General features: G+C 56.4%; 4 protein-coding genes across 10 annotated transcripts in view; 2 read left to right on the top strand and 2 right to left on the bottom strand.

Annotated features, from left to right (window-relative positions):
* ASCC1 (activating signal cointegrator 1 complex subunit 1) overlaps window positions 1–6,034 on the top strand; it is a 41,163-nt gene extending 35,129 nt beyond the window's left edge. For 2 of the 5 annotated variants that reach the window (XM_057403342.1, XM_057403346.1), the window contains exon 10: window positions 3,474–4,277. In XM_057403342.1, coding sequence (XP_057259325.1) covers window positions 3,474–3,587 — 114 coding nt within the window. In that variant the 3' untranslated portion in view covers window positions 3,588–4,277. Of the gene's footprint in view, window positions 1–2,898; window positions 3,231–3,473; window positions 4,278–5,971 lie in introns of those variants that run through there. The other 3 variants (XR_008971456.1, XR_008971457.1, XM_057403343.1) reach the window with 3 other exon arrangements.
* A 974-nt stretch (window positions 6,035–7,008) lies between these two features.
* Window positions 7,009–12,354, top strand: SPOCK2 (SPARC (osteonectin), cwcv and kazal like domains proteoglycan 2). 3 transcript variants are annotated; one of them, XM_057403340.1, is made up of 11 exons: window positions 7,009–7,212; window positions 9,305–9,313; window positions 9,533–9,578; window positions 9,860–9,974; window positions 10,057–10,159; window positions 10,239–10,347; window positions 10,423–10,542; window positions 10,629–10,847; window positions 11,358–11,420; window positions 11,557–11,694; window positions 11,794–12,354. In XM_057403340.1, the coding sequence occupies exons 1-11, from the start codon at window positions 7,024–7,026 to the stop codon at window positions 11,937–11,939; spliced, it is 1,257 nt and encodes a 418-aa protein (XP_057259323.1). In that variant the 5' UTR covers window positions 7,009–7,023; the 3' UTR covers window positions 11,940–12,354. The 3 variants fall into 3 exon arrangements, with proteins under 3 accessions (XP_057259323.1, XP_057259322.1, XP_057259324.1); XM_057403339.1 differs by having other exon boundaries at window positions 9,305–9,397; XM_057403341.1 differs by lacking the exon at window positions 9,305–9,313.
* Window positions 12,355–12,789: 435 nt separating this feature from the next.
* TYSND1 (trypsin like peroxisomal matrix peptidase 1) lies at window positions 12,790–14,847 on the bottom strand. The gene is made up of 4 exons (XM_057403225.1): window positions 13,771–14,847; window positions 13,557–13,690; window positions 13,289–13,474; window positions 12,790–13,199 (listed from the first exon to the last, which is right to left on the bottom strand). Exons 1-4 carry the CDS (start codon window positions 14,775–14,777, stop codon window positions 12,988–12,990), a joined length of 1,539 nt encoding a protein of 512 aa, XP_057259208.1. The 5' UTR covers window positions 14,778–14,847; the 3' UTR covers window positions 12,790–12,987.
* Window positions 14,848–15,825: 978 nt separating this feature from the next.
* On the bottom strand, window positions 15,826–21,621 carry SAR1A (secretion associated Ras related GTPase 1A). Its single transcript, XM_057403338.1, has 7 exons — window positions 21,532–21,621; window positions 21,059–21,133; window positions 19,685–19,804; window positions 19,078–19,143; window positions 18,413–18,516; window positions 17,649–17,780; window positions 15,826–16,941 (listed from the first exon to the last, which is right to left on the bottom strand). Exons 2-7 carry the CDS (start codon window positions 21,114–21,116, stop codon window positions 16,825–16,827), a joined length of 597 nt encoding a protein of 198 aa, XP_057259321.1. The 5' UTR covers window positions 21,117–21,133; window positions 21,532–21,621; the 3' UTR covers window positions 15,826–16,824.
* Between the last annotated feature and the right edge of the window lie 212 nt (window positions 21,622–21,833).

The raw sequence follows: 21,833 nt of genomic DNA, 5'->3' as shown, positions 1-21,833 counted from the left end.
TTTCCGTGGTGGCTGGGGAAAGGGGGGAGATATAAATATCTTTCTCAGCTCTGCTTGGCTTCTCCCCAAGATAAATAGAAGTGAAAGTCGAAAGCAGAGCCTTGGTCTTCTGAAATCGTTTCCCAAGCCCCTGGGGACCCGAGCACAGCATGCTTTCATGAGGGGAAGCCAGCTCCTGATGTTTTGGGGGTCTCCGAGGATGATGTTTGAGGGGTCTCCCTCCCCATTGCCTGAGGCAGATCTTGGCCATACAGTGGCTCAGCTGTGATCCCCAAACCTGCTCTCCATTGGCTTCTGTTATGGAAAGCCTCAGGGAGCAAAGGAGCATCAGTGAGAAGCCAGCTTGAAAAGAGAGCAAAAAAAATGTCTGTGGTTGTCCTCTAAATCTTGTAGCATGTTTACTCTCAGAAAGTACTGCTACATTACCAAAAATCAATAGTTCTAGCAGCATTCTCCCTGGGAAACACATGCACACTCGGACACATGAGAGGTCGTGTGCCTGAAAAAAGCCAAGGGAATACAAAGTGCTTTGGTACAAGGGTTTTGCTTCACTTTTCAGCAGTGTACAAATGGAGTGCCCTTGACCTGGGCAGTGTCTTCTGGGACTTCCTGATTGTCTTTCTGGTCCAATGTGCCTGAGGCTGTGTGAGGCAAGAGGGGGAGGGTTTGTCTTATTAACTAATTTTTGCTTTGAAGTAGAATCATATAAGTACACGTGTTTTGTAAGAAAAACAGGTTGTGGTGTGCAAGTGATAGTATAAACAAGTATTTGAAAGACTCTTCCTATGGCTGTTTTTGTATAAACGTTTGACCTCCAGGGCTGCTGAAGGGACTGGCACATCCCAGTAGTTTGTTGTTTTCTTCATGCTTGCAAAGCCTTCATTCTGCAGAAGTAAATGTGTCTCATCCCCCTTCTCTTAAAAAAAAAATAAATCCTTTTCAAATCCTACTATCCCCTTGCTTCCCAGCACACCTAGCGCTCCCTCTATTAGGAGTGGAGAGAAATGGCCTCCCTTTTTCCTGGATGGAGAGTGCTCTGTCAGGGAACGAGTGTAGATTTGAAAGACAGGTGTTAAGGTTTGGGGTGGGTGGGCATGCTGGGAGCAAGCACTGCAGCAAGCCTTCAAGAGCTGGAAGTCATCCTTCCTTCTGAGATCAGTCAAAACAAAAAGAGAAGGCAGACCAACCCCCCGGCCTTTTTACTACCATCTCTTATTAATGAGACATTCTATCCTAAGTCATCTAACGTGAACTACGCAGGTTTTTGGGAACATAATTAATCTTTAATTGTATAAATCTTTAATTGTATCAAATGGAGTTTGCATGGCTGTAGTAATTTCTCTTCTCTCTTTTCTTCCTCTCCCTGTTCGGGATGCTCCTTTAGTACAGCTTCTTTCAGTAGGGTGCCCTGCTTTAGAGCAGCGGCTGCATGGAGCTGCGCACACAGTGCTTGAAGCCCGGCTACTGCAGTAGGGCCTCTTGCTGGGACAGGGACCTGGGTGACCCCTGTGGTGGGTGCCTAGCTCCTGCCAAGTAGGAACTCAGAAGAGCTGGCAGTGAATTGCAGCTTACTATGAGTCTGAGTGATTAGTGATGAATTACTTAGGGCCCTGTGCAAACTAAGTGCTAGAGTCTTAAGGGACTAGTGTAACCCCAAGGCACATCCCAAGGCAGGTTGAGCTGTGGGGAGGTGCAGGTGAGCTGGAGGCTTCCCACCACCTCTCCTCATCAGGCATACTGTGACTGAATGGTCCAGTGCAGAGAAACCCTGTTCTTTGCGGTGTTTGTGCTAACCCAGAGGCTTTTTGCAGAAGCAGTTTGGGGTTGACTGCCTGTGCTACCACACAGGCAGATCCAGGAAGGAGAGGGTGGTCCCTGGCAGGTGGGCTGCTGGCAGTAAGTGCTCTGCAGCACGTCTGACTGCAGCTGCAGCCGTTTCAAACTGAAGCAGGGTCTTGGCAATCGCCGAGAGCTGGCTCGGCACACATAAATACCCCTTGTCTTCAGAGATGCCATTCTGACTGTGTGTTGATGAGGAATTGCTGGCCTCAGCCAAACCCTGAGTGGAGAGCAGTCTGGATAAGCTGGCGGTCTGGAGCAAGGGCTGGATTCATCATGGTGCCTGATGTCTGGTCTGTGACCCACTTACCTTGGTGGTGCTCCCTGGCCAAAGCCCTGCTTGCTCTGTCCTGAAGATGGGCAAGGAATCACTTTCCCTAGGGCACTTTTCCTTTGTGGACCAGTGACAATGAAACCAGGAATTGTCCTGAAAGAAGTCTAGCTGGTTCCCATGTGGAAAAAAGAGGTATTTGCAAAATACAGTACCCTTGGGAGAGCCAACAAAAGAGCAGTTGTGCCCAAATCAGCCCAGGCAAGTCAAATGCCTTTTTGGAGGAAGTGAAGTACAGCCTTTCAGATGCTAACTAGGTATTTGGGGTTTCAGTCATTTGCTGTATGGAGGAATTGATGCACCACTGGCTCTCGGAGGATGCCTTGTAATTAATGCATTGGCTTTTGCTGGCCGTTAGCCTTAGCATTTGTGCCTTCTGTAATGGCAGGAAGGGGTGTGAGACTGTCTTGAGCTAACGCCTGCAGGGACAGATAGAAAATTCAATAGGAGACAGATGGAATGGACATTTCAAAGATCTCAGCAGTGAGGAGATGTCGCTGCTCAGGCCCTTGGCAACTCACAGTGCTCCTGTTAAGTGAAGTTTTGAAATTAGCATCTTCACTGAAAAGCTTTTCCTAAGGCACGACTGATGTTTCCAGGTAGAGCAATTTCCTGCATCTTAATGGAATGGGAGGAGCACTTTATTCTTGGACACGGTACCTTTCTAGCAGTATTGATGAACTTCCCTGTAAGAAATTCTGATGTCATTTTTTTGATCTGCTTCATAGACTGGATTAATCAGCAGAGACATGCCTCCGGGTCCCTGAGTTGGCTTGCTTTCATTAATTTGCACTCAGGTCTTTGCTGAACAAAGAAGGATTTGTTGAACAAAGTGGGGTCAGTACTGGGATGAAGAACCTTGCACCTCTAGCCTGCTAGCTTGAGTTAGAACTGAGCCATAACTGTTAAGTCGTATGTCCTGTGGCTTTGTAAAAACACCCTGGCCTCAATCCCTGCTCCTGTGGAGCCTACAACCTGAAGAGACACCTGGGAGTGATGGCCTTCAGGCTGGTCAGTAGCTTCCCCAAGCTCCCTAAATGAGGCACAGTCAGAAAGCAAGGTAGGGAAGGTGTGAGCAACTGCTGCTGTAGAAAAGAGGTGTTCATTTCCTACCCTGATTCCTTTAAAGGCTAAATGCAGTCTTCAGAGGGGGCAATAATTTAAAGAATAGTTTAATTAAAGGCAAACCAGGTCTGTGAGTAGAGGGGTTTTGCAGGGTCAGCTCTTGTGAGCAGTCCCTGGGCCAGGTGCAGGTTGCATTTCTGTAGGTGTCACTCAGACATTTTTTTCTCCTCTCTTTCAGCTCTTCGAGAACTTCTACTTTGGAGAGGTGCAGCTGGACTCAGTGCGACTTTCCCAGAGGTTCTCCTCAGATGCCTCTGGCTACTATGCAACATCTGGGCAGCTGATGTTCTGAAGCGGCAATGTGGTTACTGCAGCAGGTTCACTCTGTGCAGACGCACATGTTCTTCAGTGAAATGTTTTTATGGGACACAAATTTTGGATAGGAACCTGGGAACTCCGTCAGGAATGCCTCATCACTCCTTGAAAGCACACTGCAGCTGGGAACCCTGGCATTCCCCCGGAGCTTTTCCTACACATACTGCTTGTGCTCCCTTGCAGGGGAACAGGGATCCTTCCACCTCCTTTCCCCATTGGTAGTGGAAATGTTGCAAAGGTGCCCATGTGATGTCTGTGGCCTGTTCGTTTTCCAAAAAAACAACTAGAAAAACTGGTGCAGGTGGCTTTTGGGGCATCACTGGTGTTTAAGCATAGCTTTCTTTCAGAAGAAGGGAGTTTGTTCTTGAAATAAGTATTTAAAATCCAAGATTGATCCCTGGAGCATGATTTAAGGATATTGAGGTCAAGCATTGCTTGGATCTCCAGCAGTGTGCCTGTGTGATGTAGATCTCCAAATAAAGTAATTCCCTTCAAAAGCAAAGTGTTTATTTCCTGTTGCATTGATAGTTTCTGTAATTAAACTTCCAGCAGACAACTATGTTAATAAGAAAGCATTTATGGTAGGAGCTTTTTCCAGTGACCATTTTGGAGCATGACAAAAAATATATGCCTTGTAGGTGGTTTCTCTGTTAAAAGGAGCGCAAAACTCTTTGATACCATTGTGATTGTTTCAGAGATCTGAAGACAACTGTTTGCTCTTGTAAATCAACATGTTCAGTAAGAACAGCAACACAAGCTTTCAACTTGCCTGAGGATGAACGGTTTGAAAAATAGAAGATGCTGGTGTTTAGTTATTCTGCAACAGCCTGGCAGTGACGGCGGCTGCTACTGCCCCTTCCTAGTTGCTGCCATGAATGTGTAATTACGCTGTCATTGGAGCGGAGAGTGTGTTAGCTAGGGATGGGGCTGCTCCCTCAGCACCCACTTTTAGTAGTGATTGTTTATAAGAGGTTTTAATCCCATCTCCTTCCTCCCAAAATGAGCTGGTGTGGCTGTGCTCTGACTGCATGCCTGAGCAGCAGTTGGAGATGGTCAGGACTTGGAGTGGCTTTCTTTTTTTCCCCAAAATGCGTTGCCAGTTGTGTTTCCAAGACCAAACTGACTATCTCTGCCTTCAAGCCTGCTTGCCAGGAAATCAAGTCATATGTGGTTGTGCTGGTTGCCTTTTACTGTGGCATCCGTGTTTGCACCCAATTACAGCCATGGGGCTTTTTGTCTCTGCTTTTTCTTGCAGCCAAATTAAATGCCTTTGTGCTCTTGAAGTGAAGGAAGACAGGTCACTTGAAACTGTTTCCTCAGCAAGCAGAGCACTGGCATGCTCGCTAGCAGCCCGATGCAAGGAGGTGCTGAGAGCACTTGACACCAGTTTCTGTCATCTTTCCGCCAGCCTGAAGAGGTACTCGGCAAATGTCGTCAGCCACCCAAAGAACAGACCTGGGAGCTACTTGCACAGCCACCAGCCGTGCTGCCTGTGCAAGAAGAGAGATATACCTCAGAGAGCTTCTGGGTGATTTCGAGTTGTTCTTCACTGAGGTGGGCTCACAGTGCAGCTGGCCTTGGGAGTGAGCCCTCTCACCTCCCTAATGTGGGACTAGCTTTGACCTGAACAGCATCTTGGCATGGAGGCAAACAGGACTTTTCTACAAGGAAGGGGCTGATCTAAGGATACTCCTCCACTTCCCACTAGTGCAGACGTGTTTTAAGGACAATTATTTCTGTGAGCATTTGGAAGTTGGTTGAATTTCGGTGGTAAGCAGCTTATCCCGCTGCTCTAGCCTGGCACGGCTAAATTCGTTTCACACCCGTGTTCCCGGGCAGAATTAAGAGTTCTGGTCTTTTTCTCTCATCTGTGGAGTCATAGGTTAGGCTGTGATCCAGCAAACTGTTGTGTGTGTACTTAAATTCACACCTCGCTTGATCCCCTTGTATAATGTTAAGCACGCACATGAGTCTGGTGGAGTGGCAGCTCTGCTTTGCTGGCAGTGCTTTTGAAACAAGAGCACTTACACAAATGAAGAGGACAGAGTTGAGTGTTGTATCCCCTCACCCTTACACAAGGGAGCTACTCACATAAATAAAACACAACTACTGCTTTTTGGGGGTGGGGACCAGAAGAACATATACCATGATGGATTATCATCTATCATTGTTCATAAATATAATTAAACAATTCGATACTGAGCATGATAAAACTGGTTTATGCATGGTCCTGCACCAATGAATTGAAATCCCATTAAACCAGGCAGTGTTATGGCTTTGTAAAATATAATCTGATGCTTTAGAGCTTGCCTAAATCTTGTTAAAACTGAAATCTGCTGCTCCGCTTCTTTTCCCACCTAGGCTGCATTGGAGGCTAGCCACCCTGCTTGCAGATCCCTGCGTCCTTAGCGCACAGAGGAAGGAAGTTGCTGTATGCCATCATTTTGCTCAGCAGCAAGACTCATTGGAGCCCAGGTCAGGAGCACAGTTCATCAACCATAGTTGAAAATAACAATTTTCTTAAATCCAGCTTTATTTCCAAATGCAGCAGCCTCTGTGAGGGTCAGCTTTGCTGCTTCCATGGCCTCTAGCTGCTGCTTCTCCTGTGAGGAAATGCTGGAGTGAGCTGTCACCATCCTTCCTTGCGAAGCCTCAGCAGAGATGTCCCTGCAAGTGGCCCCATGCCTGCCCTGCCTGCCTGCCTTCCCTGGGCTGAGAGGAGGGAAACCCCAAAAGCAGTGGTGTGAAACTAGCCTGCCTTGCTTTGCTAGGTGGCCTTCCTCTGGGCTGGGGTTGACATCCTTCCTGGAGCCCCAAAATGCAGTGCTGGGGTGGCCAAGGGATCACAGGGTGGCATGGGAGTGATGGGGTAAAAGATGGGGGATGCAGGGTGGGGACATGGCGGGGACAGAGGATAAAGGGTGAGAACAGGAGTTGGAAAATGGAATAGAGAGTAGGGTTTTGGTGGGGATAGAGGGCACGGCAGGGTCAGGAGATGCAAGTTGGGGATTGCAGGACAGGGACATGGCAGGCCCCGGGGGTGTGGGATGGGGTCGTAGTAGGGACTGGGAATGCAGAATGTGGGTTGCACGACGGAAATGTGGAAGGGATGGGGGGGGTGCTGTGGGGACGTGGTAGAAACCAGGGATGCAGGATGAGGGATAATGAAGGGAGATAGGGCAGGGACCGGGATGCAGCCGTGCCTTGCCTTGCCGTGCGATACCGCCGGCTCCCCCGCCCCGGTGCCGGCGCGCAGGTGCGGCGGGCGCGGCGGACGCCCCGCCCCGGCCCTCCCGCCGGTGCCGCCCGGTGCCGCCCCGCGGCCGCACTCGCCGCCGGCGCCTCCCCGTGCGCACCGCACCGCGCCGCTCCGCTCCCGCCGCGCAGCCCGCTGCCCCCGGCGCTGCGGCAGCATGCGGGGCTGCGGCGGGCTCCGCGCCCTGATGGCCTTGCTGGCCCTGCTCCTGCCCGCTGCTGCCGCCGCCGCCGCCGGCCCCGCCGCGGCGGGAGAGAGCCCCGGCAATTTCATGGAGGATGAGCAATGGCTCTCCTCCATCTCCCAGTACGGCGGTAGGATCAAGCACTGGAACCGCTTCCGAGACGTGAGTCCGCGCCGGCAGCGGGGCGGGGGTGGGGGGAACGGGACGCGCCGCCGGGCACCGGGAGCCCTCTCCCCGCCCCGCCGCTGCGGTTGCCGCAGCACGACCCTCCCCCCGGCGCCAGCTCCGTCGCAGGCGGCCGGGGCTGCTCGGCGCTGCCCGCATCCCGCTGCCTCCCGCGGCGGCCGTGGGCGGCTACCGGCCCCGGTACCCGGGGGATGCTCGCGGCTCGGCAGCGCCGAGACCACAGTGCCCGACGCCACGCCACCGTGCCCATCGCCAAACCTGGCGCGGCTAATGCCAAGGCCACCGTGGCCAGGGCTTGACACTAAAGCCAGTCTCGCCAGGGACCTGAGTGTGCTGTCCACTGCACCGCATCAGGGCACAGGCAGGCCCTGCCTACCCTTCGCGGGGGCTGCGCCCTAGCCTCAGCCCCTCGGTAGCAGCGCAGCGGGGGTCAGGCCACCTCTGCTCCGCGCTCCCCTGAGCCCTGCGGGGAGCCGGAGCCGGCTGTGTCCCGGCGGATGGCGGTCCTGAGGATGGAGGACGCGAGTCAGGGGCCAGGAGGATGCAAGCGACGGGCACATTCGGTTCTGGATCCCCTAACCCCGAGCTTTTACGCAGCCCCTCGGTGGCATCTATTTCCAGCCCTTAATTTTCTGGGGCACTTGGGATCTTTCCTGGGATTATTTTACACCTTTGCCCCCATGTCACACCCAGCTTGTGTCCGGGGGGCGACGTCGTTGCAGTCTCAGCCAAGGGGGGTCGTCCAGGGGGCCTGCGGCAGCCGAGGGAGCGGGGAGGGGGCACACATCCGGCCCCTCCAGTCTTTGTTCAAATTCGTGTCCAGGTTCACCTTGGAGCAAGGATGCGCTGCCGGCAGATGTGCCCCACGACCCCCCCCAGATAAACCAGCTAGGGGGACAAAGCACGGGTGAGGGTGCCTGGGATGGGCTAATGCCTCCCCGGGGACCTCCACCAGCAATGCATCCAGCTGGGCAGCGCAGCACTGGGTACCCGGGACCTCAGCCGCCTGCAAAATGCTCGAGGGGGGAGCACGTGTGGATGTACCCCCATGGCATTGGGCATTTCCGCGGGATCTGGGGCTGAGAGACCCCCATCCCCAGGTGCTAGCAGCACACATGGGGCCTGCCTAGCTGTGCCAGATCCTCTCGGGTCCAGGGGTCTGTGACATTGCCGATGGATAGCGTGGATTAATAAGCAAATCCCGTGGATTTATGTGGGTTTTGGCCAAGCAGTACTAGAAGGGGGGGGGGGGGGGCGCGCGACCCGCGGTGCAGCGGGGAGGAGGCCAGCGGCTGTGCTGAGAGCTGCGCTGCAGGGAGCTGCTGAGCACCGCAGTGTTACTAATCACGGCACGGGAACGCGGCTATCGATTGCAGTGCAAACGCTGCTGCGCTGAAGCTAGAGACATCCCCTCCGGAGCTGCCGCTGATTCAGGCTGCCATCCAAACCCCTGCCTGCCCTCCCCAGGGCTGCAGGGATGCTCCTGCCTTATCACCAAACCCACCACAGAGCATCCTGTGGGGTGAGCAATGCTGCCTGCCAGGAGGGTTTGAGTCCCCCACTGCTCCTCCTGGCTCCTGGGATGCTTTCAGGACCCTGGAGGAGCAGCCCTTCCTCCCCAGGCAGCAGCATCCGTCTAAGCCTGCTCCTGGGCTTGCTATGGAAAAAACCGGGCAGCAGCACAAGGACTGCCACCCCACAGGGATCCCGTGGGGCCTTGCTGGGCCCCAGGAGGCTTCCTCCACCTAATACCTCTTCCATCCCTGTTCCCTGCATTTCCTGGCTGGCCAAGGGATGGTAGGGAAGGTTTTATCCTCTATAAAGGCTCTCCAGGATTACAGGTCTTGAGCCAGAATGGGGGTGGGTGAGTGTGACATCTGGGGGGTGAAAAGACCTTTGGGCACCAGCGAAGGTCAGGGTGGTGAACTGGCACAGGGTGCCCATCGCCCTGGGCTGGGGCCAGGAGCAGAGGTTTTAGGCTGTCCCGGGGCTAACGGTGGGCACTCTTGCTCTCTCTTTCTCTCTCTTTTCCGGTGTCGGCTGGGCCATCTCGCTGCCGTGCTGCCAGGAGGTGGAGGTGAGCGTCCAGGGGCCGCTTTGCCCTGATGCAGCCTGCTTTTGGGGGGGAGGCTGCTCCCCACCCCTGCTTGCTCCCCTCCTGGTGGGGGGAGGGGGGTGTGTGTGCAATGTAGGAGAAGCCTTGCCGGGCCGGTGGGCCAAGTTGGGTGGTGGCACACCTGGCCCGGTGTCACCTCTCCCACCACCTGCATTCATCCAGGCTCTGCCCCCTTTGCAGGATGATTACATCAAGAGCTGGGAGGACAACCAGCCTGGGGATGAAGGTACCACTGGGATGGAGCTGGGACAGGTTTGGGATGGGGCACATGGGGCTTGGTGCCAGCCACCATGGCTGGGGGAACACTTTCTGCCCACATCCCCCAGGCTTTTCCCTTCCAGCTGGGAGCATCACTGGGGCTGGTGCATGCCGGGAAGCAGCAGCTGGTGCTGGGGTGCTGCCCAGCTGCAGCCTGAATGGCACTTTGTGCCAGGCCGGCTGGTGGCCACTGCTGCTAGGATCCCCTGAGGGGTCCCCACCTGCACCTGCCCCTCTCTGCCCCCCCAGCCCTGGACACCACCAAGGACCCCTGCCAGAAGGTGAAATGCAGCCGGCACAAGGTGTGCGTGGCGCAGGGCTACCAGCGTGCCATGTGCATCAGCCGCAAGAAGCTGGAGCACAGGTAGGAGGGCTGCGGGGCTGAGCTGGCTGGGAGAGGTGAAGGTGCGGGCCCAGCGCTGACCCCTGCCTTTCACCCCACGCAGGATCAAGCTGCCGAGTACCAAGGGGCATGGGGGCTGCAAGCCCTGCCACGCCGCACCACTCGTTGCTGTCTGCGGCTCCGACGGCCACACCTACAGCTCGGCGGTAAGGATGGCGGCACCTCACCGCAGGGAGGGGGGCACTGCTGTGTCCCCTCCGCCGATGTCCCGCTGCCGCCCCGCAGTGCAAGCTGGAGCAGCAGGCGTGCCTGGCCAGCAAGCAGCTGACAGTGCGGTGCGAGGGGCAGTGCCCCTGCCCAACCCCACACAGCCCTGCCATGGACAGCAAGCAAGGTGAGTGGCATGGGGAGCACCGGGGGGTGTCCCCGAGCCCTGCCTGGCCTGACACCGCCCCCGGGCCATTCCCAGAGCCATGCACAGGGCAGGACCTGGCCGACCTGGGTGACCGCCTGCGTGACTGGTTCCAGCTCCTGCGGGAGAATGCCAAGCAGAATGGCTCCGGCGGCCTCCCGGCCAGCCCGACCACTGGTACGTGTCCCCATTGCAGGGGAGGGGATATGGGGCACTCTCAATAGGGGGATCCTGGCAGCCATTGGCCGCATCCTGCCCCACAGCGCTGGAGAGGAGCGTAGCAGCCAGCTGCAAGGAGGCAGTGGGGTGGATGTTTGCCCGGCTGGACACGAGCGGGGATCTCTTCCTGGAGGCGGCTGAGCTGGCTGCCATCAACCTGGACAAGTACGAGGTGTGCATCCGCGCCTTCTTCAACTCCTGCGACACCTCCAAGGACGGCCGTGTCTCTGCTCCTGAGTGGTGCTTTTGCTTCTGGAGGGAAAGTGCGTTGTGTTCTGCTGGGGCAGAGGGTGCATGCCTGGGGGTGGTGCTGTGGGGTCAGGAGGATGCACGCCAAGGGGTCAGGGTAATGCACATTGTGGGGTCATAGCGAATCCATGCTGTGGGGTTGGGGGGGGGGGGATGCTTGCCATGGCAGGAAGTGCACTGGGGGGATACACACCATGGCGGGGGATGCATGCCATGGGATTTAAAGGGATGCACACTGTGTGGTCATGGGAAATGTATGCTGTGGAGTTGGGGGGGGGGGGGGGGCAGCACACTGGTGGGGAGGTAGGGGATATGCATGCTGTGGGGTCAAGAGGAAGTACACCATCGGTCAGGGGGGGATGCAAACCATGGGGGGCTGCATGCTGCAGGTCTCAGCGGGCTGTATGCCATGCGGTTGAGGGGGAATGCATATCATGGGGATGCACACTGTGGGGTCAGAGGGCTGCCATCATAGGGCTGGGGGATGCACGCCCACCCTAAGAGGGTATATGGGGGTGCTGCAGAGCCGCCCTGTCTGAGGGAGCTGGAGAAGATTCAGATCCAAGAAGCAGCTAAAAAAAAGCCGGGTGAGTGAGGGGTCCCAGGACCTTTGTCCCCTGGCAGGGCCCTGCACAGCCAGGCTGGGGAGTGATGGGGACCTCTGTGGGGGGCCCTGCACTGCATGTGTTTGGGTGGCCGTGGGGTGTCATTGCTTCCCTGCAGGCACCTTCATCCCCAGCTGTGATGAGGATGGGTACTACCAGCGGGCGCAGTGTGAGCCGGGCGGCGGTGAATGCTGGTGTGTGGACCAGCACGGTGTCGAGCTGACGGGCACCCGCAGCCATGGCAGCCCCGACTGCGGTGAGCGCACAGAGAGGAATCGGGGGGTGACCCCCCTGCCCGGGAAGGGGGCCACAGCCCCAGGACCCGGCCGTGAATCTCTGCCCCTTGCCCCGGCAGAGGAGGCAGCAGGATTTTCAGGTGACTTCGGAAGCAGCGTGGGCTGGGAGGACGAGGAGGAGAAGGAGCCGGAGGAGGCGGGTGAGGAAGGCGAGGAAGAGGAGGGCGAAGCAGGCGAGGGCGATGATGGTGGCTACATCTGGTAGAGAAGCAGCAGAGCCTGGCAGGCAGCACAGCCGGGTGGCAGCCCCCCAGCTGGGGGTCCCCGTGAACCCCCACCACTGGTGTGGCGTGGGGCAGGGGTACCCCCGCGGCCCTGTGTGGGATGGGGCATTGGGGTACTCGTCCAGGGAGGGGGCGAGCGGGGCGGGGAGCTGCACTTGTGCGAACCTGAGCTTTTTGTCTTTGGGTAAAGCCGAGCAGGCCTAGTGCGCCGCTGCGTGCCCTGCGACCGGGCCAGCAGCGCTAATAAACGTGGGGAGAAAAGGAACAAAACCAAACACCCCCTCCGTAGATAACCTGTCCCCCCGCCCCGCATCCCCCTTGTGCTGTGCTTGCGTGGCCACCCCGGCCCCCGGCGTTGTGTAGCGGCTGTGAAATAAATACCCCGTGCTGTGTCAAGCGCTCTCCCACCCGTGCCTGCCCTGAAGCCCTCCGTGCTCCTGTAAGGGGAGCCAGGGCTGGTGGTGGGCCCCTGTCCCTCAGGTAGGGTGGGGTGCCCCTGGTCTGGTCCCTGCATTCAGCTGACATAAGGATGGAACTGACCTTTCTCCAAATATACTTACTCCTGACCCCAGCCCCAGCACAGGACCCCAGCCCAGCCCCAAATTAGCCCCATCTTCCCCCTCCACAGGGCCCTGAGCCATATCAGCACCCAGAACTACTATCTTTTCCTGATCCTGGACCCCAACCTATAGCCCTTCCCAGCCATGACCCCTACTGAGTCTCACTCCTGACCCAGAATCTCCCTTACAAGACCACCCCAATCCAGCCCACATCCATCCAGGACCTGCACTCCCCCACCCCAGCTGCTCAGCACCACAGCACACCAGGGCCTCAACTTGCAGCATTTATGGCTCCAGAGAGAAAATGAAACCATCCCCAAGCTCCCCCCCAGTTTGGGGTCACCAGCAGCTGGCAAAGGTGCTGCCTTTGTCCCCCACCCCAGGATGCCCACCCTCCGCTGGGGTCCAGGCACTCAGTCCTGACAGCATCGGGCAGCACTGTCCCTGCCACAAATCCCCCACAGGGGGGTCACAGCTTGCTGGGAGGCCTCGGCTGCTGCTGGAGCCGCCACGCCGCCCGCACCCCGTCACCTGCCCTGTTGAGCCCAGCAAAGGCAGCAGGGTCTCCGGTGTGGCGGTAGTGCGCGATGGGGGGCTGCAGGATGGTGATGGGGATACAGAAGTTGAGGTGGGGGTAAGTGGATCCCGCACCAGTGTCTCGGGTATTGCTGGCCACGATCCCTGGTGGGGAGAGGAGTGATGCCTGTGTCACCAGGTCCTGCTCAGGGACACACATGGGCCCCCCTCACCCATGGGAGATTCCAGCTTACCCAAGAGGCGTCCGCTACGGGAGGAGACAAGGGGGCCACCGCTGGAGCCCCCATGGACAGCGCAGGTGGTCTGCAGCATGACAGGGTGCCCGGCCACCGCCACCACGGCCGACAGGATTCCCACTGTCACCGAGGGGCCGCATGCCCGCCCCAGCGCCCCGAACCCCACCACGCTCACCTCCTCCCCTGGGATGATAAGGCAGAAGGTGGGTGCAAGGGGGTGATTTCCCTCCCCCTCCGGCACCCCATGTGTCCCCTGGCCGCTTACCTGGGAGAAAGGTGTCTGCTGGGCATGGAGGGATGAAGCTGGGCACGCTCTTCTCCAGCTCCACCACCGCCACGTCGAAGGGGGACGACTCCTCGGTGGTGAATACCACGCGTCCATTGAGGGTGGCGGCAGGCCTAAGGACACGGGACGTGAGACGTCACGGCAGGGGCACACAGCGGGGGGGGACAAGGTGGGGACACGCAGCTGCACTCACCGGCCGGGGCCCGGTGCCGGCGTCACTCGGAGCGGGGTACCCGCCTCTACCACGTGCCGGCAGGTGAGGAGCAGCCGCGGCGCCAGCAGCACCCCCGAGCCCCACGCTGCTCCGCACTCCACCAGCGCCACCCAGCCCAGCGGGTCCTGCCCGCCGCCTGCCGGCACCGCGGCCACCCGTCCCGGCACCGGCGGTACCACGACCCCGGCTTCGCCCAGGACGCTGGCGCTGCTGCGCAGGATGGCGGCGACGGAGCAGAGCAGCGTGAGCCCGACCCACTCTGCACCCTTCCAGCAGAAGGAGGCGGCGATGACGGCCACTAAGCGAGACCCGTCGGGTGAGGGCAAGAAGGCCCCGCCGCCCTCAGTGCCGGGCAGGCACCGCGCGTCCGTCAGGATGAGGGCGTTCTCCTCGCCGGCCAGGTTGCTCACCACCCCTCTGCTCAGGGTGTTGAGGAACAGGTCGGGGCAGAGAGCGCCGAACGGGGACCCGCAGGCCAGCAGCCCCTCGCCCTTGCGCAGGCAGCTGGCGCTCGCCCGGGCTGTCCAGCCCTCCCCGGGGGTGTCGAGGCCAGGCACCCGCAGCCAGGCGAACCAGTGCAGGGCCCGCGGGTCGTCTCCCGCCGCCTCCCCGCCGAACCGCCACTGCTCGGCCGGCCCGAAGGCTCGCCCCAGCGCCTGCTGGAAGGCGCCACAGGGCACCAGGGCCAGAAGCCTGGCCTCATGCTGCTGCAGGCCGCCGGCCGGGGCGTCGAGGCCGAGGGCCGGCGAGCGGGTCCCCGCCAGGGGCTGTAGGACGAGGATGTGCGGGCAGGGCCGGAGGGCGGCAGGCAGCAGGGCGCGGGGCTGCGCCCAGGCGGCAGGGCCGTCCCGCAGAAACGGGGCGAAGACGGCGCCTTGGCACAGCACCAGCGCGGGGCCGCGGCTCAGGACCACACCGCTGCAGCTCCAGGGGCCGTCGGTCGGGCCGGAAACGCTGACCGCGCAGCAGACCCGCTCCTCCGCCATGGCGGCGGCCGCGGGGCGGGCTGCATGCGGGGCAGCCCGCGGGCAGCCCTGCCGGCGGGGCGGGGAGGGGCGGTGCCAAGCAGCGCAACGCGGAACGAGTCAGACCCGGCCGCGGCGACACCGCCCCCCCGCGGCCCGCAGCGACGGGGAGGGCTGGGCCGGGCCTCGGTACCACCTCCCTGGCAGGGGCCGGTCCCTCTCGGCCCTGGGCCACGCCTCTGCCCCCCCGCCCCCTGACCGGAGCCCGCTTACCCGTCCCTGCGCGACCGGTCGGTCCCTGGCGGGGTGCCGGCGTCCGTCCCTCTGTTCCCCGGCATGTTGCCGGGTCCAGCCCCGCTTGCTTCACGGAAGCTTTCGCTCCCTGCTCTCCCGAGGAGCGGGAAATGTTGGCACAACGCGCCCACTCGTCCAGAGGCACTGGCACTCCTCTCGGGGTGATGAAGCTTCTGAGCTATGGGCTTGTTCGTCCACAACACGAGGGAGCACCAAAGCTTCGCTTTCTTTGCCAAAAGAGGTACCAGTACCTGCAGAATTCCTTCAAAGAGCTAGAACTCCGAGAACCTTGGGAGTAAATGGCACTGCAGCCCTCAGTGCGGGGCTATTACACCAAGAAGAAAGCCCCTGCTTGCTCCTGAAACCCACCAGCTTTGACGGTTACCAGCCCTGAGGCTGGCAAGCCCTCTGCTCTGCCGCAGTTCCCCTCACCAGCAGCTCTCCTGCCTCCACGTTTCCCCAAAGCAGCACCTTGCCAGGTCCATGCACACTCAATTCTTGTATGGGCTCTGCTCCGCCATGGTGTGGGACTGTCCTGAAGCTGCTTCGCCTGCTAGGGCAGCACTTCAGGCACTCGCTGCTGCTCGCGGGAGAAGGGTGGCTTCAAGCCTGGGCTGAGTGTACGGATCGATGTCAAGCACTCGTTGCTTGCCTTAAGAGGAGGGCTTGGTGACAGCGAGTTTGTTCTGTCCGTTTGCATTTTGTCTTCCCCTCACTGACAGCATCAGGTATGCATGCGCAGCCAATGCCAGGTTAGACTGAGGATCACTACCCCTTTGGAGGAGAAAGACGTCTTTATTTGACTGAAAATGAGCGCTAGACAGTAATGAAACTTGAGACAAAACGTCTGTTGAGTATAAAAGAAACCACTTTAGTCTACATTAATAACCTCATGATATGCAAATGTCAAACACTTCCAAGCTACAACCACCAAAATAACTTCAAGGTTCTTCCTGTGATGCCGCAGTGAGGATTCGACACCCTGGGCAAGTGGAGCCCAGCCCAGCTGCGGGGGGAGCCAGCAGCACGCTGGGGTTAAGCCCAGCATCCCACCGGGAGCAAGCGCCAGTGGCCACCTGCACACACTAAAGCAGGTGTGCTTGCAGGGGCTCCCCTTCACCTAAAACATATCCCTGTAAAGTAAAGAAGCTCGGATTGCACACGTCAGCCTCAACGGCAGCCTTGCTGTCGTCGGTCAGCGTGTCACAGCACAGCCACCCTACAGCTCGGTTAAGCCCAAATGCTATGTTTATTGATGACTTCTAATATCGTGATACCTTGGTTCAGTAATTTGTGAAATACCTAAATATCGTTAAATATGTTTTTAAAAAAACCTAACCAGACTCTGGACTAAACAAGATGAACGGTCAACTAAAAAGTTAGAAGGGACGCTGTTTACATGAACACTTTCTTTAAAAAATATAATTGCATTTTCTTCCTTTTTCTTAAGTCAATTAACCACAGTGGTGAGACGTGCTCTCTTTCTCAGCTGTTACTGTGCAGCGTGCAGAGTTTGACTTCCCACATCACACCAGCCCTGCTGTAACCAAACTTAAAGGGACGACGTGCACCCACGTGCAGAATGGTGCTGCCTCCCCATCACGTGGAAAAGAGTTGTGTCACCACTGTGCGACTGGGCAGCCGAAAACCAGGAGTCTCTTGGTCAATGCCAGTATGCGGTTGGAAAGTCTTCCGTGTTCTAAATAGAAAAGTTCGTAGGAAGCTGTGAACAAGATCAGTCCAGAGGAGTAAAACTCTTGTGTCCGTCCAAGTATCAGTCAATGTACTGCGATAGCCAGCGGAAGCCCTCGCCGTAGCCTTGCCTCTTCAGCACACTGCACATAAACACCTCCATGGGGCGTGCATTCAGGTCTTTCAGTGGCACGTTTCCCTAAGGAAATCCAAAGGCAAATCAGAACGCGTCCTTGCTGTCCTCAGGGAAGAGTCACTGCCCTCTATGGAAACCTCTGTCTAGGGAAACCAGTTTCTGCCCAGGGAATTTCCCCTCTCTGCTGCAAGAGGGACCCACCAGACTTTCAAAGCCAGAAGTGTGGGAGAATAGGTGTTAGAAACACTGAAGCAAATGGGTTTTGAGGCACAGTGTGATGTACCTGCGATGCCTGGCAATGTGATATAAGAAGCAACTGTCACTGCATGCACAAGCTAGCACCAAGAGTACTACTAGTGGTTTAGTTGCAGTGTTTTACTGCCACCACTACCAGTATTCCTAATTAATTCTAACTGTACTGTTTGTAAACACTGAAAAAGTGATCCGATGGGTAATGGGATGGAAATGCAGAGCAGTGAAGCCAGAAGAGCTGGACAACATGTTGACATACCAGCTTGACACCTAATCCCCTCATTGCTGCACAGGTACTGCGTTTTGCACATCTGGCAGTTTCAAAACTTGCCCAAGGGTGGTGGTGGTATTATTATTCCTACTATTATTACTATTATTGTTGATTCATTTTGGGTTGATATTGTGGACAAATTCACAGTTAACAGCTCAATTAGTTTCTGGGCTGAGCCTCATTCTGCAAGTTAACACACAAGCCCTCCCTTGCTTATGGACAATCTGGTACTGGGATCCCCCCCTACCTTTCCCGTGGTCTGTCCATAGAGCCCAAAGATTTCCCGCAGCTTCTCCTCACTGATGGCCTCTGGTCTGTCGATTTTGTTACCCAAGATAAGGATTGGCACATTGGATATTGTTTCGTCTGTCATTAGCGCCTGTGTGCAAGATGGAAGAAAAGTTAAATAGAGGCAGACAAAACCCTCATTATTTGAAGACAACATTTTTGTCTAAGCTCTGTGACCAGCAAGGGCTATTTTTTCATGCTACAGCACTCCTGTAGAGGGGAGTGTCTCTGGAAAGATTTCTCAAAAGCCGGTCCTATCTAAACCCACTGGCTGTTTCAAAACTTCTTCAAAGGCTGCTCAAGAGCCTACAGTGACCACAGAATCACAGAATGGTCTGGGTTGGAAGGGACCTTAAAACTCACCCACTTCCAGCCCCGCTTGCACAGGCAGGGACAACTTCCACTAGAACAAGTTGCTCGAAGTCCCACCTAACCTGGCCTTGAGGTCAACCCCCAGTAAGGGCACACCAGCTTCTCCAGCTCTGTGAGAGGGTACTTACAAATCCGTTCTTATCTGATCCCTGCATAGAGTCATGTGCAAGCTCCTACAAGCACACACTTTGCACAGCACATTGCTAGTGTAACAGCTGCACTGGAAGTGAAAATCCAAAGCACAAGACTCTCAAATTGTGCTGTGCACAAGTTTCAGCCCCCCCCAAAAACTGTTACTTATAATTTAGCTATTCAGAGGTCTCGGGGAAGGAAAAAAGAAAGTATACTTACATTAAGTTCAACTTTGGATTCCATGAGACGTGAGTGATCCGCACAGTCTACCAGGAAGACGATCCCATTGATGGCTGGCAGGTAGTTCTTCCAGACCCGGCGAGCTGGAACACAGAAGTGACAAAGACTGGCCCGTGAGAACGATACCTGAAGCCAACGGGAAAACTACATCCGAACAGGAGCCACACTCTTTGTTGTGATTTCCTCAAGACAACAGAAGACCTCCTGGGTAAGGGTCTGGCTGAGGCTGCAGGCCAGGCAGTTCAAAAAGCCAGCTACACTCTGCTTTTGTAAGCAAGCTTTGGCAGCCAACATTAGGGTGTCTGTCTTCCAGTATTTCTATGTATTTTTAAAAAAGGCAGAAAAACTTTGCTTAGAACTAAAAATACTTCAGTCATGAACTGGCAGCATTTTTTTCCAAAGTGCCAGACTTAAGCAGAACTATTGAGCCACGAGACAACTGGAATCCTAGAGCAGGGAGGTTGTTTCCATATATTGCTCCACAAGTAATTTCAGGCAACGAATAATTAGGTACTGTTAATTGCCATCACCTTTCAGTATCGCTTTTTGGTAGATGTTTCTTTCTTAAGGTGGCTCGGGAACACTGTGTACATCAGCGGGCTTGAGCTCATTTGGTGCCTCCCACCCAGCAACTTCACTTTTACCTTGTTCATGTCCACCCAGATCAAAAGTCGTAAAGGTCATTCCAGCAATTGTCAGCTCCTCTGATGCTGAAAAGTACAAATACACGCTGTGTTTCAGGAAAACCATGAAGCTGTCACAGAGAATTTCCTGGGGACTTGTGTTAACATCACACACTCTCCTCATATGAGATACCCTGCAGACTTCAGGAATTCCCTGCATTTCCCATAGAATTCAGCCCCTCTAATGGAGTAATTTCACAAAGTCATGAGCAGGAGAAAATAATTTCTCCCACTTCCCTACTTATGTACATGCTTACTAATCTGCAATTATTATACCTTATTATACTTTCCCTTATAAACCCACTCCCCCCCAAGAGAGGCACATCATAATAGTTGAGCCATGCCAGTTATCAGGCTCTCCATTTTACACTTGAGAGGAAAACGCAAATCCACTTCAGCCCAGGCAATCAACATGCAACTGCAACCTCAGATGCAGGTTTAGGACTCTTAAAGTCTGTCTCCCCAGTGCAGAGCTACCGCTGAGGCACCTTGCGACACCATATCCCCATCACTAGAGAGGAAAACCCACACGACAAGGCAGACGGGGCTCCACTGCTGGCAGACTTACTGGGATGTAGTGTTGGGACATGCTGACCCAGCCTGTCATCTTTGAGCATGTGCAGCAGAGTTGTTTTGCCTGCATTATCCAAGCCCAGGAATACCAGTTTTCCAGACTTCTTGTACAAACCTGGAAGGAAAACAAGCAAAAAACACTCCAGCTTGATGCTGTTTGCATACAAACCCCTGTCTCAGGGCTATGCTGCCTCCTGTGCACATATAGGACTTCCAGCACAGGCACAGAACAGCAGGGAAAAAAACCCATACAGCTTGAACTGGCTTTTACCAGGGAAGCCCACAGTCATGTCTACAACAACAGATGTTTCCTAAGCTCATATTCCTAAGAGCAATGAATTCTTTCCTCACATACCCCCTAACAGAAGAGTGTGCAGCAAAGTACTGCTTATGTACAATGCTTATGGATGAGTATCTTGCCCCAAAGGAGTATTTAAATGTGAAAATTAAATAAACTTGTAAAAGACAGCAGCAAGTTGTTGAAGAAACAGTGCAAAGTGTGAAACAACAGATCACTTTCTTTAGATAAACTTGTTTGGTGTTAGCTTTTTTTTGTTCACTTCCAGGTGAACAAAATGCTGTGGTACCTGCCACAGCAAAGTTCCCTTAGGTTTCCAGCAGAACTTTCTCTCATTCCTCACTACCACTGTGAGGTGTTCTGGATAGACAGCACCCTATCCCTTGGCAAGGACCTCCAACGGAATTCACAACTCTGGCACAAGGAGTTTCTCCATCACCCACAGCCCAGGAATGGGCTGCTCGTGCCACAGTGCAGCAGCCAGCCCAGCTGCAGAGGTCACCCTGGGTTGGGCAATGTTTTGGCCAGCACCTTCCCAAACAGCCTTCAGCCTGGATCACCTGCATTAGTCAGTGGCCAGCAGCTCTCCGGGGCATGTCACGGAAGTGGTAGCTTGGTGTAGGAAGTGATCATTTGAGGAGAAGAAGCAAGCCAGAGAGCTACAGCAGTAGGGAAAGCTTGGGTGGAACTGGTGACCTTGGATGCCATGAGGAGGAAGACAGGGTTCCCTGGCTAGGTAGCACATCTGCCCGGGGTAGGGCCCTGGGCTACACAGGGCTTTGGCATCAGCCTAGCTGCTCTTGCATTTGTAAATGGCAAGAGAAGGATTGAGTGGGAGGCCAACACCTCCAGATATTCTGAAAGTTTCTCCCCCTAGTGTAAAATACTTTTTGCTGATTTGCAGCTTTCTTGTCAGACTTCATCCTAGCCAGAGCTACTGCACACTCTGAAAGAAACATTCTTTAATCACCAGCTCTTAAGGGATGCTGGCAAACGGGAGAAGCCAAACTGACCTAAGAGCAGTGACCACAGCCCGAGCTGAGCTTTTTAACCCACATAATGTGGCATTACCTAGAAACTGCAGCACGCTGCTGAAGCCGTTGTAGAGCCATTCGAAAATGAAAGACATCGCTGAAGATTACTCGCCTGCGGGGACAAACCACAGTTACAGGGGTCGCAAGCCGACGGCGTGCCCGCGCCGTGGGATGCTGCCACTTCGGAGCAGGTCCCGCTCCCCGCCCTGGCTCCGGAGCCCGAGCGCGGCCCGGCGGCAGGAGCGGTGACTAACACCCCCACCCCCCTGGCGGGCTCCCCTAACCCGGGCTCGGGGCGGCAGCAGAGACCGCGGCGGTGAGGGGCGGAGGGGGCAGGTTAGGGGAAGCGGCCCTGTCGGCAGCCTCAAGGGCGGGCGGCGCGGCCTAGCCCCCGCCCCGCCCCCGCCCTGCCTGCGTGTCACCCCCCGCCTCCGCTCTGAGCTCGTCCTGGCCCCAGCCGCCCGCGGGCTTCCCTCCCCCGGTGCCACAGGCCCCGCCGCCACCGCTCACCGACGGCTGCTCCCGGGCCGCGGAGCCACCGACTCCCCTCCTCGGCAGCCGCCAGCTCCTCGCCGGAAATACGTCGTACCACGTCCCCCGCCCACTTCCGGCCCGGCGGCTTCGCCGCGCTGGCTTCCCACGTCGGCCGTGCGTCTGACGCCACGGCGCCGCGGGGCCGCACCAGGAGGCCTGGGGTTCGAGGCCGCCCCCGAGCGGTAACGCCAAGTTCTGGAGGAGCCGGTTTCGAGACCGGCCCCCGGCGGTCCTCGCACCCCCTCCTCCGGACGGGGGTCAGTCCCTGCGAGGGACAC

Source organism: Pezoporus wallicus, unplaced genomic scaffold, assembly GCF_028554395.1.
Source record: "Pezoporus wallicus isolate ANWC-B61680 ecotype Strahan unplaced genomic scaffold, APGP_CSIRO_Pwel_v1 contig_4264, whole genome shotgun sequence".
Taxonomy (NCBI): domain Eukaryota; kingdom Metazoa; phylum Chordata; class Aves; order Psittaciformes; family Psittacidae; genus Pezoporus; species Pezoporus wallicus.
Note: the sequence above shows the minus strand (reverse complement) of the source record. Positions and strands in the feature narration are given on the sequence as shown.